The 18,961-nt window shown below is 42.2% G+C and overlaps 1 protein-coding gene across 1 annotated transcript in view; it reads right to left on the reverse strand.

Annotated features, from left to right (window-relative positions):
• ASPSCR1 (ASPSCR1, UBX domain containing tether for SLC2A4) overlaps positions 1 to 18,761 on the reverse strand; it is a 39,304-nt gene extending 20,543 nt beyond the window's left edge. Inside the window, exons 1-7 of the mRNA XM_026036826.1 lie at positions 18,666 to 18,761; positions 18,538 to 18,593; positions 17,651 to 17,765; positions 14,394 to 14,494; positions 6,939 to 6,996; positions 5,978 to 6,051; positions 4,823 to 5,261 (exon numbers count right to left, since the gene is read on the reverse strand). Coding sequence (XP_025892611.1) covers positions 4,823 to 5,261; positions 5,978 to 6,051; positions 6,939 to 6,996; positions 14,394 to 14,494; positions 17,651 to 17,765; positions 18,538 to 18,593; positions 18,666 to 18,761 — 939 coding nt within the window. The remainder of the gene's footprint in view (positions 1 to 4,822; positions 5,262 to 5,977; positions 6,052 to 6,938; positions 6,997 to 14,393; positions 14,495 to 17,650; positions 17,766 to 18,537; positions 18,594 to 18,665) is intronic.
• Between the last annotated feature and the right edge of the window lie 200 nt (positions 18,762 to 18,961).

An 18,961-nucleotide genomic window follows, 5' to 3' on the forward strand; every position in this document is an offset into this window, starting at 1 on the left:
TTCCATCCATTTTTCCTTCTCCCAGGCACAGGCCCCTCTGGAACAGGAGTCTCCCTCAATTGTCAAAAGAGACAACACAAATTACAAGGCAAAATTCACTCTATTTGTAGGCACTAAAGGATAATTTGAGAAATTAAAAGAGCGAGGTTGTGTGGGTGGGACCCTTGTCTACTTTTAGAAAGTTGAGTGGAGTCAGCTCTAACTAGAGGGTGAAGGAGCCTGATTGCAGCTTTCCCTGGGTTCAGGGGGAAAGAATGCCCAGAGTGGTATAGCTCCTTGAGCTGCGTGTGTGAAGAAGTGATCCTGAGCATGCAGAGCCACCCTCTGGGAAAGAGCCTGCTGCACAAGTTCTAGCTGCTGCAGGCAGAAGAACAGGGCAGTCAACTCTCCCCAACCATGCAGCCTTGAGTTTCATTCACTCTGAACACACCTTTCTTGAACACCAGGCTAATGAAGAGATTTCTTCTTCTAGAGGAAAAGACTGAGTGGACATGCCCTGTGGTGTATTGCAAAAGATGCTGAAATACAATGGAGAGAATTTCAGTGTCTGCATTAACAAATCCTAAATTTATCATTTAATAACTGGCTCGAGCAAGCACTTCAGCGAAACATTAACAGTAGCAAGATTCCAGAGGAAAACAGTCAGTCACTAGCCAAACCAGGGTAGTGGCTAAAGAAATCACAGGATACTGGACAGCAGCCATACATCCCAATCCTAAGCGTTCACCTCTCCTCCCGCTGCCTGTTGACTGTCTGGGCTTTTGTGCATTGGAATTATTACACAACTGTCACTTTCCAAATGTCTCCATTCAGACAAACTGGTTCTCACTGAAGACTGGTGATCAGGAACTTCCCCTGCTAGAGCAATTCTCCAGTCTATCAAGACTGGGTAAGAGCTGTGGAACAAAATCTTCCACATCCCAGACAGGACTGCCCTGCTCTTGCACACCTGCGCTGCCCGGCACAGGCACACAGCTAGCTCCCCTCTGGCCTCTTGAGTCCATACTTTTATCTCACTCTTTCCTCAACCAGCACTGATTGCTGAGTATCTTACCTTCCAACATATATAACTAAAAGAAATTACTTAGCAACTACTCAGAATGAAAAGCCATACTTTTCAGTATAGAGGAAAGAGTAGTAGACCACAAAAAGAAAAGAAATACAGTAAGAATTCCCTAACTTTAAATTGTCAGCTAATTCCCAATAAAGGATTCAATGCTCTGGAGAGAGCTGTAATAAGAGAGTTTATAGAATATAATTCGGGGGGAGGGCCCCTAAACATTTTTTTTTCCTTCAGAGTTTCTGCAACTCATTTCCAGGGTTGTACCACAGATTCTGCTCTGAAAAGAGCAGCAGTGTTTGCTGCAAATCCACCACTTCACGATCAAGCAGATGCAGCCATGCTGCCTCAGACAGCACAAACCTGCCATGTCATCACACCTCCTCGCTGTGTATTCCGCACTGCAGGAATCACCTGTGCTTCTCACTTCATACAGCCCTCAGGAGCACTCTTAAGACAGAAAGAGCTATCTGTTTCTGTTGCTCAATAACTCTGTTTCCCCAAAGTCCAGAAATCATGTGTTACTAATGATCTTCAAGTACAGACAGAGCCTGAAAACCACCTTCCCACATAAACTTGCAAAAAGAATCTGCTCCATGTACCATCTCTTTCCCACTCCACATCCGGTATTTTCTGCAACTGCAACAAAGCTAAATATCTCTATTAATACTAAATGGCCACCATGAAGTTATTCCTATCTTCTATTATATAACTCAGGAGAAAAGAAAGCTATTTATCTTTCAGGAGTCAAAGATACTACATTATGGTTTGTCATCTTCCCAAAATATCAATTCTTCGAAGTCTCCTCTTCTACGAAAGTTGAAATGGTAAGCACTTCTCACCAGCGGGCTGAAGCCATCTGTTCACAGCAGTGTCTTCTAAGCAGTCTACATAATTCCAGTCCACGTAATAGAGGCAGGTGTCAGGAAGAACATATTTCACTCTACGGTAGTACATTTCACTCTACTGCAGCCTTACGTAATCAGGTTAAGTTGAGGAAAACCCACCTTTATCTTTTAGCAAAGTAGTGGCTACTGTGCTTTCCCCTGCAGGAAGCTCTCCCTGAAGAGCCACCTCCTCCTCACCACTTCGGGGAGCTCTGATCTCCGGGGAAATCTGGTGTAAAGTTACCTTCTAATAATTAGTGTTCTGACATCAAAGTCAGCACGCAGCTGTCTGTAAACCATCTTCAGCCCAAGAAATGAAGGGACGCCAGCACAGATTTTATCCAGTCTCTCTCTTCAACTCCAAAAGCCACACACAGGCAAAGCATTAATGGGAAGATTCTTTTACAAAAATGGACCTTTGATGTTTAAAAATAATTTGTTTTGTTTTGGTTTTTTTCCTCAGGACTGAAGAGGGACAAAAAGCAGATGCCATGTGGCTAGCCCTGCTCTTATGTTGCTGCTGAGAGTAAGGAGAGCGAAGGATGGCAGGAATGGAGGAGGGAACAAAATGTAATCAATCAGCAGCAAAAGCATGAGAGATCAAAGGGCTTGAAAGCAGCAGTCAAAAATCACATGCTGTTTAACACAAGGGCAGAACCCCCTCAACAGAATCTGCAGCTGCTTCCAAAGCTGCTTTCACACTGGAAGGGAGGCTGGCTACAGAAGTGCCTCTAAGTGGTTTGAACTGGACTGAAATTCTGAGAAATACGCTGGAATCCTCAGGCCACCACTGTTCAGCTCCACGCTCATCAGCACAGCTTCACATAAAGCTATAGCCAGCAAAACAATAAAGGCAGTTGAGGAGACGTGAGGACAGCAGGACCGCTGAAGACAGCTCCAAACCCTCTCACTCTTCTTTCCTTCCTTGTCAGACTCAGCTGACAAAGGGGGAGCCCTTTCCAAAACCCTTATAGATGAGAACATGATTAAAGGGAACAATACAGTAGGCTGGACATGTTGACTGCTCTTTATATATATTCACAGTATTTTTTAGAAGGTTACAAAACATTGATCAGATGGACTTCAATGTATTTCAGACATACTCAAATATTCACCTCCGGCTTGGCAGGACCTCTTTCTGATGTATTTACAATCTAGTCCTTCCAGTGTCTGGCTTCTGCTCCTAAACAATTCAGAAATCCAACAAGAATAGGCTGCAGCTGCACAGAAGTCAACCAAGGTAGAGTCTCCGCATTTGTGTGAGAGAAAACACACATCTTTGTTACGTTCCTATTGCATCAAGCTCCCTTTGAATCTCAGCCATCCTTTCTTCCTCCCTAGGTTTTCCATTGTTTAATCTCTTTGGTAAATCAGAACCAAAGTTAAGAACTTCTTGCTGTAGGAGCCATTGAAGAGTGGGAAACAACGAAGGAGATCTCTCGACTTTAAAGCTATCCCTGGTGATGTGTGCACCAAGCACATAGAACAAAGTCGATTTTGAGGAATCTCTGACAAACAGTAACGTGACCATATTTTACTTAATTTTAGCTTACTTGCCAGATATATCCAACCTTGCTTTAGGCACTGCATTTCATATAGCTGCCTTGCAGAAAGTATGCCTGACTGCATTCAAAGATCATCCTGTGGCGGCACCACAGCACTGGAAGAGCCATTTCTTCTGTTACATCTATGTGGGTTATTTTTAACTTTCATCTTCAACTCAGAGACACCAATAATGCCGGCAAATGTAGCACCTCTCTTTCTCAGAGCAGGACTAAAGGGAGGTACACTTTAGATACAGAGTAAAGTATTTACAATAGGACAGAAAACGCTTTTAGATGCAAGCCAAAATAGATATAGAGGGAAGAGACAGATGATGACAGATGATTTCTGCAAAATCTACAATTCTAAGAAAATTAAGACTCAGAGAAGCCACAGGATTGGACTATAGGGAAGAGGCAGGGAAGAGGTTCAGACCTCTTTGGCAAAAGTGATACATCTGTAGCTGAAAAAATCCTTTCCTGTATCTAAACTCCTTGTATTCTACTACTGTCCCCAAAAGAATTATACCAGAAGTCAAAGCAAAGGCATACAGAAAAAAAAACATGAGGAAACAAATTTTAATTACTCATCAGCATGGGAAACTGCTTTTAGAATAGCTTGAATATGGAGATTTGTGTTCCACAGAAAGTCTCAGACAAGAAACCTGAGTACACTCAACAACTTCAGAGCTAGAAATTGTGAGGATCTTCTGTTCAGATCCAGTTGTCGCAGAAGTATGTGGTAGGCATGGGATCGAGCTACAACTAACCTGTTAAGACCACAATCCAGCATCTGGCCAGAAAGGCTTCCTTTTCTGCATACAGAACTCCACCAAACTTTTATCAAGCAGAAGGTAAATAAGTCACAAAAAGCAGCAAGTATAGAGTATTAGAAAATACAAGTCTAGCCAAATTCTGCTCATCTTCCGCAAAACTACACAGTAAACAGCAGTTAGAAAACGCCAAGCACTCAAGTGACAAAGGGAACACTTGGTAATGAAATTTAGCTCTGCATGGAATCCGAGACACAGAAACGGAGACTCTTCCAGATGGCACTTTTAATGCAGTATCAAAGCTCTGCTTGCCTCTGAACAGCATACAAATTCCCATATTCCCATTCTTCATAGTAATGAGGCTAAATGCAAAACTTTCCTACTGAACTCATCAGAACTGTATGCCACCAAGACACCTGACCTTAAATTATGTTTGAGGGAGAGAGGTGAATCCTAAATTCTGAAGCATCCTTCCCCTCTTAGGTGTTTGGCCTAGCAGGGCAAGGCACAATTAAAAATCTCTCTTGGCAAATGTTCTGCAAATGTTTTTTTTTCCCTTACCTGTTCTTGCTCCTTTAGTAATTCTTGGCTGTTCTTAGATTTCTTTGGCCTAGAAGGGCCTCCAGGGCTGGAGGAAGATATTGGCAGCTTTGAAGATGGCTTGTCTGACCCAGGAGATGCTGCAGCCTCAGGAGAGTCCTCCAGACATTGTCCTTCTCCAGAAAAATGGACAAATGCAGCACACTCATGCTTCAAGGGAGGACACAGTTCCCCCAAGCTGGTATGAGATTCTCTTATGAAGTCTTGGTTGTTTTTGCAGTTATGTAAAGATGAGGTCACAGCACTATGGTCCAAGCCCTCTGGGAAAGCATGTGCTTGAGTTAGGGGCACAGCCACTGCTGCTTCGGTGGAGCCAGCACTCACTGTCAGCTCATTACACTGGACCATGGAATCCACGGCCTCCTCCTGACTAGAGGAAGAGCATTTCTTCAAAACCACCCTTAAGGAAAATACAAAAAGGAATAAAATCAAAATCATTTATCCTAAGAACACTGTCTTCCCCTTTCCTAATATGACTATGAAACAAAGGAGACAGCTGGACTCAAATATACCCCTAAATTTAATCTGCATCTTCCAGTCATTCTCAAATTCTCAAGAACAAGTTCTCACTACTCTCAAGTTTATGAAGAGGAGAAAGGGGACTCCAGAAAAACAGAACAGGAACTACCCTCTCCACAGGAGAGGAATTGCCTTCCAGGAAGAATCAGCAGTCAGCTAAAAAGCACACGCTCTCATCACCCTCACCTCCAGTATCTATTGCAAAGATCGCAGAAGAGCTTTCATTGTCCCTCACCCTCTCAACCAGGCAGCAGGAGGCACTGCAAGGACTGGGAATTTAAAGCAAGCAAGAATGTAGTAGATTCTGTTTCCTCAGTCATGGAGACAAGACTAAATTTGAATTGTCTCACTCACAGGAAAGAAACTAAACAAGCCCCTTTAATCTGCATACAACTGCTCAGTGCCAGCGTATGCAGCTGTGGGAAGCACATCTGGGCAGCAGTTTTAGATAAACAGGCAAATGTAACAATTACTGAATGTCGCGATGTTTGTCTTTTTGAACTTCAATGCATTTTTGGGTACTTTAAACAAAACAAATCCACCACTATGTAAAAAATAAAGGAAAAATAAAGTGCCCCAAGCTTTGCTCCTTCCAACCTGATGATGGCACTGCCCCCAGTCAGACCAAGTGACTTCAGCGTTGTCTTCCTTAGGGCATCTTTTCCCGTTATCTGCAACAAAAATGGAGGAAACACTTCATAACAACTGCTACCCAAGAGGGCAACTAAAGAGCTCTATTGAAAGAAGCATGCATCAAAATAAGCACAAGACCACATCAGAAAGAGCTCAAAGACACTCCTTCTGTATTTGGAAATGAGAATTGAATCCATTCATATTTACCCGTACTGCTTTACCAAATTCCCTACTTATTAAAAGGTTCTGATAGAAGACAACCTACATATATTTCTGTTCCATATGTACCTCCAAGATCAGAAAAAGATTCTTTCTATATCAGAACTTAAACCACAGGCAACATTTCAGACCTTAAAGGTAGCAGATTTCATTGCATATACCTCCCATCTGCTCACTGTGACCTGTTCCAGAATAAAGATGACCTGTCCACAGAGGTCAGTGGGAAGTAAAAGGGACGCTAGGGAGAGCAAATTCCATAATATACACACACAAAATATTAAAAACATAAAAACCTTAATAGCAAAAGATCAAAACACAGAGAAAAGCAAATATTTATTAAAATGAAACCACTGTTTTGACTCTTGAGCTTTAAAAGAAGTTGGAAAGAAAAACACAAACAGGTCATTGAGCTTATTTTATGGGTCCAGAGGTCTAAACGGCCCAAGGTTGAGTTCCAAGAGAGCTTTTTTCCATACAGACACGTCAAGCTTTAAAGAGACCAAAGTTTTTCTAGTTCCCCTCTCAAGAAAGCTCAGAGGAAACATTTTCCAGGTTGGAAAAATGAAGCTGAATGCTGGTGGTTTTGCTGTTTTTATGTTGGTGGGGTTATTTTTCCTTTTTTCTTTTTTTTTTCTTTTCTTTTTTTTTTTTTTTAATGAGGGGAAGAGAAGGAGAAGAGTCAGCTAAGAAGAGCTGGGTGACTTACCTCATCTCGCATGTAAATACAGACCAGAGAAAATTCACCATGCTGTTCCATAAACTCTCTGCAATAAAAAGCAAAATAATCTGCAGCACCTGTAGAGCAATATATCCCCTCTGAAACCACTGTAAAGAAATAGTTAGAAGTAAAATTAGCTAGGTACACTCTCCTACTTGCAACTCCAGCAACAGCCCTTAGACATTTCACAAAACCAATATTGGACATTAGGTAAAGTACTTGCTCCAACACATCTAGTATTCCGTAAACACAGCCCTGAAAAAGTTTTAAAAATAAAGGGGAAACAATTCTTCAAGTCAAAATCTAAGATAAGTTGATCTTACTGGATAAGTTTCAGAACATCACTGTTGCTGTACTTTAGCTACTCAGTATCTAACATGACATAATGCTACTCGATTTTTTAACCTTTTATCTAACCTATTTAGTTTATTACAGCTTAGATTATATTTTCATTGGGCAAGGACCAGTCACTTTCTGTGTATACATGGCACCTAAGAGAGTGAAGCACTGCTTTAAAGCAAATAATCTGAGGACAAGGAATTTGTCTGTTTTAGTAACAAATTCATTTTAAAAAACAAGAAGACAGCAAATGTTTTTTGATTATGGAGACAGGGACAAAAAAAAAAATAAATAAATAAAAGGCTGTTGAAGTAGTCTAAGTAAAGATAAGCCACAGTTTAGAATTTCAGTGAGGTAGAAAACATCAGTAACGATGCAAGCTGATGACAGGTCATTTGCAGAGGAAGACTTAAAAATGAAGGATTCATAATACAGAGATGGGAGCAGAATTGTATCTAGAGACTAAAAAGAAAAATTTTAAAGAATGCTAGTCTTCCTATTTTTCTCAAGATAACAAATTCTTAAGAAACTGTCATATATTCTCTTGATCAAAATGAGAAGATGTACAGGAAAAAAAACAATCGCTGTGTCACTGCAATTCTCAGTTTACATCCAAGATTATTCACTCATTCAGTAGTGTAGTTCCCATTTTATGCAGAGCCAAATGTGTTCTGCACAACCCCTCTACTGAGAGGGCATACATAAGAAAGTAGTACAGGCTTATTCTCATCTCCCTCAGTAGCTCAGAATTCCATCAGATATCAGTTATTCTATATCAAATTGGAGTTAAAAAATAATGAAAAAAGCCTCTATCAATTCTAAACAAATAGCTGCCAAACATTTTCTGCACCTTTCATTAAGTAAAATGCTAGTACTGGTAATACTGGTTAAGCTACAGACCAGAATTTTGGTTAGAGAGTAGTAACAGCAGTACTTTATACCAAATCACTGAAATCAGTGAGACAAGTTGATTCAACAATAGAAGAAAGAATCTCTTTCATGTTAGGCCCCCTTTCGATGATCAGAGTGCAACTCAAATTGAAATCAGCTGAGAATGTGGTGAAGCACCAGCAGATGAAGGAGAATAGATTGCTTCTCCCCCTGGAGCACATGAATGCCAAAAGGTGACCAGGAGAAGATTGTCCATCCTGAGGACAGTTGCAGTTTGGAAAGATGGTTGAATTCTCAAAATCCTTTTTTTCAAAGGCTTTGAATTCTGACTGTCAGCCTAACCCAGCAGGAGAAACCACAAAAGGTGAAAAAGCTGCCTGAGGATATTCCCCAAGAACATGGTGAGAGTTCATGAGACCCATCCTTTTCCCTAATGCTGTGATGTTCAGCAGTTACTGTTAAGATGTTCTGTGCAGAGCTCTATGTCATTCCAGCTATAGCCAGAAGATCGCTCAGTAACGAGCTAGTAAGTCCCATCTGTACTGCAACAGCTGTTCTACCATCAAAAGCAAAACAGCTTAAATTCTTCTCCATTGTAAAATCCCTTGATCTCAGTACTCTCTGTAGTCCAGCCTCAGAGAAGACGGGCTCTTCCTATGCCTCACCCCAGCAGGAAACAATCACCCATCACCTGCTACTTGAACAGACCCTTTGCTACAAAACAGCTAATGAAGTCCACCTGCCAGCCCAAGATACTCCACTCCCCAGGCCTCTGACAAAAGAGGCAGAAGCCAGTCCCTGAACTCAGCTTGACATTTTATGCTCTATTACCCATGCTGGCTACTAAATTCAAGCAAATCTTTGTAATTGGCTTTCTTAAAGAGTTATGTAAACACTCACACTTAACAGTCTCTTCAACTATTTGATTCTAGTCTTTGTAGACAACTACAGGAAAAAGCAAAGCCTTCAGGATCTGGCAGCTTGAAAAAAAAAGGCAGTCTTTTTCTCTGAATACAAGTTTGTTACAGCAATTTGTTATAGCAAAATATTCCCACTTCAACAGTTTCTCTGCATTGTTCGTACTTTGCAGAGACAATCACAGCCACACATTCCCCTTAGCACATTTGTGAAACATTTCTCAGCTTAGTATCCAAGTGCCACAGAACTGAAATATCAACTCAGACTGCTTATGCCTAATGTACTTCTTGTATCTCAAAATTGTACTTCCAGGGACTTGCTCTATCTTTTCTTTTAATTTGTGGATGTTATACCTGAGGTGGGAACAGAAGATTATAACAAAACGACTTAATTACAGTGATCAAAGCTAGGCTCTTTTCAACTCTCCTGGGAAGGAGTTTAATGAATGGAGTTCCATTAGTTAAAACACTCTCCCTGTCTATACTATATGCACACACATATATATATATTTATGTACAATCAGAGTCTTGCATAATATTAACATTAATCTATTTATCCCAGTAGAAAGTGTCAAAACAAACTGAGCAGGGAAAGAGTCAACCAGTCTACAGAGCAAAAACAGAAGGGAAACAGCCGTAAGGTTCCAGGAAAATTCATCACGGATATTTACATTTAGACTTAAAACTAAGCTTCAAAGAAACGTGAGGTAGGTGGAACCAGAAGTCATTCAGAATTGGGGCAGACACCTGGAAAACTACGACACTCAAATCCTTGAGTAATCCTTAGGTGCAAGAACACATCAAAGAATTCCAGAGGGAGGGATGTGGGGGAGCAAACCTGTTAAGCACAGACCAGAATTGAGATCCCAGTTTGTTTTAATTGTAGCAGTCTATCTTCAACCTTCATCTCAAAGTTAAAACCTAAGCCTTTCTAAATAAATCATGCAATAGCACTGTGATACAGAACAAGGCAAGCCAGAACAAAACCAAAGAGCTCCAGTTGCTGTTCTTCCACAGAGATAACAAAGACAAACACAACGACACGTAAAACCAGTCCTGAGGGACGGTTCTGATTTGGCAGAGTTGGGGACTGATAACTGCTTTCAGGCTAGTTGCAGCAGGTCACTGTGGGATTATATTCAGATCCCAGTTTTTGGAACACACTTCTTCCAACCAACACACCAACTTCCCTCCTACAGGACATAAATGAGATGCACCCACAGCATCCTACTCATATACTCAATCTTTAGACTATGAAAAAATTATCATCTTCCTAACTCAGCATCAACAGCTACAAAAAAAAAGAATTAGAACGCTCTGCCCTGACTTGGGAGTTCTGCATTCAGTTATCCACTACCAAGGACAGAAGCTGCATACAACACTGCAGGAATCCAGAGATCAGGTTCCTAGCAGAGAATGGAGTTTGTTGAAAGACTGCTAAGCAAACAATGAGCAGCTGGAAAGAGAATCCTGGAAACACAAATCCAACAGCAAAGATGGAGCAGCACTGACAGCGCAGGTAAGCCAAAGAGGGTGAGGAAGGCAAACTAAACAGGAATGGAAAAAAATGAGAGAGTTGTTTTAACAAACCATATGAGAATTATGAACAAACTGTAGCACTCTATGTACGCTTAGGCTTTTCTAGACACTCTCAAGCAGCTAATCACCTAAACCTTATTGCTAGCATTGATGCTTCCAAGCAGGACTAGCTACATCCATGCATCCTTCTGCATCTGGGGAAGGAACATTTGATACATTTTCAAAAGGAAAGCTAGACAGAAGTACACAAAACTTCTGACATACAGAGAAAACCACACAGACTGTTTATAGTCTGAAGCTCTCTGGAAGCACAGGAAGGAGCAAAAACAGCCAGAGAAACAAAAGCTTAAACCTCAAATTGCCTATCTGGAAAGGTGAATTGCCACCATTTAGGAAGAGAGAAGCTGAAGCACAATGCAACACATATCCTCAGACAGAGGGCCATAAGAGGGCAAACTAATTCAACTTGCTCACTTCATTCACCTTTCCAGAACTTCTTTCTACTTCAATCCATGGAATAAAATAGATTAAAAAACCTTCTAGAAATGTGTGGAAAAATACCTGAATATACCAAACAATACTGCAAAAATAACAAAGAGTGAAAGCCATTGCCAAAGCTGTCTGCAGTTGCAAGCACTATGTGAAACAGTCTCACAAAGGTGCTGAAGCTGCCAGACCGGCAAGAGTGTAAGACAGAGAAGCAACCCTGCTCCCATGCCCAGTGCTAAAAGGGTGTATGTACATCACTAGTGCCCTCAACCAGGCTCTGCAGAACAGACTCAAAGCAAGTATCCCCAAGAGACTTATTTTTGTATAACTCTTGGAAGCCAGGAAGCTCCTCCTCCAGCTGCTGCTAATCCATTACATGCACTCACTGAAGCAAGCACACACATCAAACACAGTGTCATTTCTTTGATGTGCTGTTCTTCAGAAGGGGAACGGCAGGCAGATTAGATTCCTTCATGTAGTGATCTGACAGGGCCTGTAAACATCTTGTGCAAGGACTGCCGCACGCTGAGAGGAGGAGCAGCCTAGAATAGCTTCCAGACCTTCTTCATACCCAATTAGCCAAGATGGACGCTGGAGACCCAAGGGAAATTCCAGTGGATTTAGCATACTTCCCCTCACGCACTTAGAGCAGCTAAGCATTCCAGGAAAATGTCTCCAACTGGAAAGTCCAAGGAAGGATTCAGCAAAGTCAACAACTAGTTGACTAGTTAATCAGCTAAGTCAGTACATACCAAAGAGCAGCGCAGCTCGTGACACCTATACAGTGGCTATATAGAATCAGTTCACTGATTAAGTCACCCCCAGCAGCTTTGCTACTCATTTAAAATTTAATAAGTCTGCAAATATCATCCAAATATCTGAACTCAGCTTCCAGGGGTAGAAAAGAACAGCTGTAACTTATGAACTGAAACTAATAATGCTTAGCACTCTGTGGCAGTTAAATTCTTCAAAGAGCAATACGCACTTTAACTAGTAGTGTTACAATAACCTATTACATATAAAAATACTCCAAAGGAGCAAAATTACATAAGAAAGCTTGAATTTTAAACCAAGGAAATGCCAACTAATGTGTCAGAAAGCCACAATAAGGACTATTTATCACTAATCACAATGACCCCCACATCAATTTAGCAGTTCCTAAAATGCTACAGGTACTTCCTCCCATAGGGATAAGTATACTGTAATGTATAACAGGAGTTTTAAAAATATCCAGAAAAAAATATACCTGGGTTCCATATCCCCATTTCTCCTCTTGCCTACTCCTTTCCTCTTCCCTACCTCAAAAGGAGAATAAGAAACATATTTATGTATTTCTGGGCTCACCAGACTACCTCAAGCATTTACTCAGATTATGGTTTGAGGGATAACACAAAACAATGAGTAGCAATACTGATATTAGCCATTTCTGTCCATCATGCTGCTTCCCTGTTTTGCATCATTGTTTCAAACACACTACAAACCTCACAATTGTCTATGAGAGACAAATGCGAACTGGATGAGGAAAATGATCTACCTGAGAAGTAGCGCAGAGGAAAAATACTACTTTTCACCTGAATTGAGCCAACTGATGCCAATTCCCCCACAAAGCTATGCAATTACTGTCACCAAACCAGAGAGGAATTAGAAAGGAGAGCTGGAAGCAAATAGTAACTGTTCAATCCACTCCTGACACCTAAAATTGTGTCAGCCTGTTTCCTACACCTGCCTCCCTCTCTTGGGCCAGCACTAGGCACTTCTTTGACCTCGTTATGAGGCAGACTTGGGCTAAGATGGCAGAAAGGCAACAGCCCCCCAATGGAAGGCTGGAAGATGTGGCTTCTGCGCCCTGGAAACAGCTCCAGACACACAACTCAACTGTGCTTCCCTGATCTAAGGCAGTGCTTTCAGTCAGTTTAACCCCTCAGTACATGGCCACCTGTGCTTTTAGCCTACTTCAGTACCACTGCAGAATAACCAACTTTATAATGTATACTACTACATACTAGCCTGCAATGCAGGCTAAAACACATCTGTAACTGGTCAGTTGCTATGGCTCAGCTACCAGGTGATGAGTCATCATTTTGCATCTTGTACCTGTATTCTAAAAGTTTGGGCTTATCCGAATATTACCGCCCCATCACTCCTGGTGATCACTCATTTCATAGATTTATTAGTACCACAGCCATGGAGACTTAGAAGCTCTGACACAGAAGCCCACAGGCACTTCAGAAAAGTATTTCAGTGGTTTCCGAAATTAACAAAAATATCTCCCAGTTACACAATACTGTTACCCAGTATCTGTACAGTGAAGTAAAAGCTTCAAAAACAAAAGAAGCAAAAAGTTCTTTAGTCAAGTTAAAAATAGCCTGGAGCAACTGTCAGAAAGTGAGAAATATAAGCAAAAGAACAAACTAGAAAGACAGGATTGAAAAGATGTTTTATCCCAAGATAGATAAATGCACACATAACAAAAAAGGTCGAAATTCTGTTCAAAATAGAATGGCTGTCACAGCTTAAAAATTGTCTTTCAAGCCACAGTGCAGGAAAAGAAAGCCTTTGAAAAAGAGTTTATTTGCTTGACATTTTAAAACAATACATCATTTTAAGTCAAAAATAAAGAGAAAATGAAGCACTGAATTAGACTGGACTCAAATAAGAAGACTTTTAACCCACATGTATGTGTAACAAATGTAAACCTAAGTAGAACATGAGATCAAGAATAGACTAAAAGTACTTTTATTCACATGGGAACTAATCAGCCCATTTGAGGACACCACAATAACCTCCTGAGAACTTTAGATTCTAAAAGAACCTATATAAATCCCAGCCTCCAAAGTCATAATATCTTGAATGAACATCACCCTCCCATCACCTGGACCTAGAGAGCTGAAATACAGAGCTGGTGACTAAGTTGGTCTAGACTAATTTCTCATTTCTGGCAGTACCATGCACTTAAAGAAGTTTGTATAAAAGATAGGTGCAGTAATGTATATGGGTATAGTTTCTTCCAAATTTAGCAATTTCTTAACAGTTTATGACTTGAAGCACAAGTGCTACTCCAGAATCTAAAAATAATAATGAAACTATGGATTGCCAAATATGAAAGAGCAAGGGAAGATAACTGTGTGTGTTGTAAAGGCAAAATACAGGCAAATAAAGGGTAATTTTACAAATACGCAGGTTTCAACTGGATCACTCTAATGACAACCAGCCGCTGTCATGCAGGAATACATTCAAAATAGATTTCTTTTTTCCTTGCAGTGCTCACCTGGTCTTCGGAAAATGGTTGAAAACCTCCCATAAAGTTTGTTGACAAAGAAAGGAATCTTGTAAGCGAGAGCCATCATCTAAATGTAATGCAATCCGAACCTATAGGAAAATACACGGAATTAAGTGAAAATGGAAGCAGGGAGAAGAGTTAATTATAGCAGTTTTGCATTCAGCTGAGGATAAAATTAATACTGGAATCATTATTTCCTCTGTAGCACTCAGTTCCAAAATGTGAGATCTGCTTTTCTGAATGTTCACTCACTCTTTCAGCACTTTTCAGCTTAAGCATTGTTCTAGGAGGATGTGCAAAGGTGGCATCACTATCTGAAGAAGAGAATAAAACCTCACGTAACATATCTCAGTTTCAGAGAAAGCTGATTAAAATGTCAGATCCTCATCTGAACTCTGTTTAGAGAATGATCAATACAAGAATCCCAAATAATGGATTCATATCTTGAGTCTTCACAAGGAGTTGAGATGTTTTGGTTTTACACTAGCTGAAACTTTACAGAAAGAGATTTCACAGCTATACAGAATGAATTCCAACAACCCAGATGGAAGGTCATGAACTCATTGATGCAGCTGCATAAACTGAAATACCAACATAGAGCTCTTCAGAATAAGCACTGATTTGGGAAAGAACTTCCCCGAGGCAGAAGGAAGGGCATACTTGCACATCTACATAGAGAAACAATGAACATGCTTCAAATCTATCCTGTTTTATTTAAAAGTTTGAAGACCTAACTATTGAGTCCGAAATTTGTGTAACTTGCAACTCTCTAATGCTTCTTAGCTACCAAATTTTAACACACAATTTAAAATAAAATCACAAAATAATTTCTGGCTTTCAATTACCATGGTCTCAAACACCTGTAGACAGCATTTGAAACAGAAGGCAAGGGACAGCTGTTACGCCCTGCTAAATCTATTTGCTGCTATTGACAGTTCTAATTAAAAAAAAAAGAAAAAGAAATATGAATAAATAGACACCAATCTACAGTGATGGCCCTGGTAGATTGTCGGCTATCCCAGCTCCTTCATTCACAGGGCTGCAAACTGTCATCTGTTGCAGCCAGCAATTTTTTCTGCATGAAGGAAACAGTGGCATCATCAGCAACTAGCCAAGAGAACTAAGCAGTTTCATCTCATCACTAACATGACCTCATGCTTTTTCGATGCTGAAGACAAGCTTCAGATTAGTCTCTGCTACAGCAGAGTGATGACAGCTGACATCACCATTCTATAAGAAGCCAGCCCCGAAATTCAGAACACCAGTTGCATCAGTTTTTGGGCAACAGTTCAAAGCTAAGCTTGTCATGAAAATCATATTCAGTCAATTAGAAAATAAAAGTCTTTCTAAAAATCCCCAGCTCTATATCAAATGTTACAGAGACCAGAGCCAATTATTTGCTAAGTTTACAAATATATAAGCAAGAGGCTAATGGCTTCATCACTAGACTGTATTTGTTGGTGCCCTAGATCACCTGCTTTTTCAAGGGAAATTTGTTCAGCTTTTCACTAGAGACATGTCTTACAGGAATCAAGGATTTTTTACACAAAGTGGCAAATCTAAAAACTTTTTTTTTTAGTATCAGATCTACTGAACACATGATTTATCAAAATCTGTAGTCTATTCCCTACTGCCAAACGCTCCACAGGAAAATACCTCTACTTCCATGAATATCATTTCAATAAAGGAGCTGGTCACAAAAGCACCACCACGAGCCTGAGTGATTGAGCCCACAGTTTAATTGCCCTTGCGTTAGGGCATAACACCACTGTCAGTTCTAGTCATGGAGTTATATAGCTGTTTAAAACTTCCTGCAGTACTCAATATCGATTCCCTATGGCAAGGGAAAATTTGTTGTCAGTTGTATTTTGTACAATTATTTTCTGGCATTAACCATAAAATTCTTCCAAGATCTCTGTTCTAAGTTTACGGGGCAGGAATTGTTTAGACTGACTCTTGACAAACACACTGATATTTTTTTTAAACTCTTAAAAATAGCAACAAACAGTTCAAGGAAAGCCGTCCTCCTGCAGACATGGCTGCTGAAACACAGTGTAAGAGCAACAACTTGAACCTTCATTAGCTCTTTTCTTCTGCAACCCAAGTAGTGATTCGAAGTTATGCACTTTATTATATACACAGTCCTTCCCACACTTTCTCATATACTGTGTATATCTTCTTGAAAAAGAAGAAATAAATTGTTTTCCTTCAGTACAGAAACCCTCAGACGGGATGCACATGTCAGATAAAGTCATCACCATACCATTCTGACAGAATCGTTTCCCTCTGGAACAGAAACTTAGTGCAATCATTATCCCTTGGAACTAAAAATCACAGCACATGCTGCTAACCTTGTTTTTTGTTGTTGTTGTTCTTGTTTTTGTTTTTTTGATTATGTGTATCATTTGGAGATCAAACGTCCTTCTGACACAAAGTCAAAAACAAAACATTAGTGCACAAAACAAAACAGAAGGGGGTTTTACAGAGAGAAATACAGACACAAGATCCATATTTCTCTACATAGGAAATAGGATCCTAAAAACAACCCTACAATAAAGGAGAACCAAGGTTTCAAAACCTCGCAACCCAGAAAAGTCTCATTTCAGCATACGTGTTAGCTAATATTTGGATAAGGCAACGGCCTGTAACAAAATCAGACTAATACAACTCAGAAGACAGACAAAAGAAATTAGTATTAACAGCCTTCCTCAAATCTGAGAAACTCTGTAGTAGGTAAGTCAGTAAGAAGAGGGACTGCTGCAAATCTTCATTTGCAGGCTGCTTAAACGAGATCATATACCCTTTTCATCATATCATATGAAATGTTTAATACTCATTAACAATTACGCTTTAACAGTTATGCTTGCGGGTTCTATAATAACATGTATAAAAAAGATTTTTAAATCTTGTAAGAGTAAATGTGACAAAAATTATTGCAGATAAAGCATCCATCGGCATTTTCCACGTTGCACTGAAAAGGCATACTCAACCACTGCCAAATACTGAAATACAACTGAAATAAAAATTAGGACAATCTAGCACAAAGCTGCAAACCTACCATCATCTGGCCGGTAAGCGAGAACTTTGGCTACTGAATCATTCCAAACTGTCTTCCCCCCAACTGTTCTCTGGGTGGTCTTCCACTCATGGACTGGCCTCACTATGCTCTGATCATTTTATCTCCTAATCACATCCAGCATAACGGAAGAGCAAATAAGCCAGGTTTTGCTGTGAAATGGACATACCGTGCTCCCCATTCCCCCACGGTTACACGACACTGGCACCATCTCCAGCTTGGCATTGTTGGGCAGCTTGGCAAACCTCCACTGCAGGGAGAGATCCAACATGCTTCTCTGAAACCTGGATTGAGAACAAGCCCATGAGGACACCAGGAATTACCACGAGCTACCAGAGCACTCTGAGCACGTGAAGGCTGCACAGCCCTACAGGGCAAGCAGCTTCCCCACTGGGTGAGGAGCCACGGAGGAGACTGCAATGTGCAGCCAAAAAGATTCTGTGTATGAAAAACCTGCAGTTCATGGAGGCTGCACATTTTACAAAGTCATATATATATATACATATATGTGTATATATATACATTTAACATTTAAGAGATAAACAACAGCTCAATACTCATTCATGCACTGCATTCAATGCTAAAACAAAAGTAACTTTTAGTGCTGGTCACAGAGGTAACTTCTTGGTTACTGCGGAGCAAGTGGAAGCCGAGGAGAGAGGGGATGACCCCTGTCAAACACAGCCCCGCGGCAGCGCGTGGGGAGGTCACGGGATTCCCGTTTCCATCTCCAGGGGGTGGGAAAACCCGCCCCGGGCCCGTGAGCAGCCGCCCGGCGGCCGCGGGGATGCCGTCCCAGCGAGGCGCGGCCGTTCCCCCCATCCTCGGGCGGCGGGGGGTGGCCGGGCCCCGGCGGCGGCGGGAGCGGAGGGGGAGCCGCCCCCATGGCGGCATGAGGCGAGCGGGGGAGTGACGAGGCCGCGGGGGAGTGACGAGGCCGCGGGCGCCGCGCGCTGCCCTCGCGAGGCGGCCGGCGGCTCCCCGGCGGGCGGCGCGGCCGGGCCGCCCTGTCCCCCCCGGCGGGGCCCGCCGGAGCGCCCCTTCAGCGAGACTCACTTGAGGCCGTACTCGTCGGGGCTGGCGCCCTGCTTCCTGCAGACCTCCTCGAGGATCTGCCGAGAGAAGCCGCCGTCAGCGCACGCCGCCACCGCCGGCCCCGGCCCCGCCGCCGGCCCCGCACCCACCTGCAGCAGCGCCGTGCCGGGCCCTACCCGCACCGTGACCCGCCCGCCAGGGGCCAGCACCGACACCGACGAGCCCCCCCCGCCCGCCGCCGCCATCTTCCCGCCCTGCCGCCGCGCCACCGCCGGGGCGGAGCCGGGCCGCGGGCCGCCCCCTGCCGCCAGCCCGCCCCGCCGCGCCGCCGCCTCGGCCCCGGGCAGCGCCGGGGCCATCGCGGGAGCTCTGCGGGCAGCGCCAGCGGAGACGCTGGCCGCGGGGCGGGAAGGGGGGCGCCGGTCGGCCCGGGGGTCCTTGGCCG

This window comes from Nothoprocta perdicaria, unplaced genomic scaffold, assembly GCF_003342845.1.
Source record: "Nothoprocta perdicaria isolate Ctin4 unplaced genomic scaffold, notPer1 scaffold_187, whole genome shotgun sequence".
Lineage (NCBI taxonomy): Eukaryota > Metazoa > Chordata > Aves > Tinamiformes > Tinamidae > Nothoprocta > Nothoprocta perdicaria.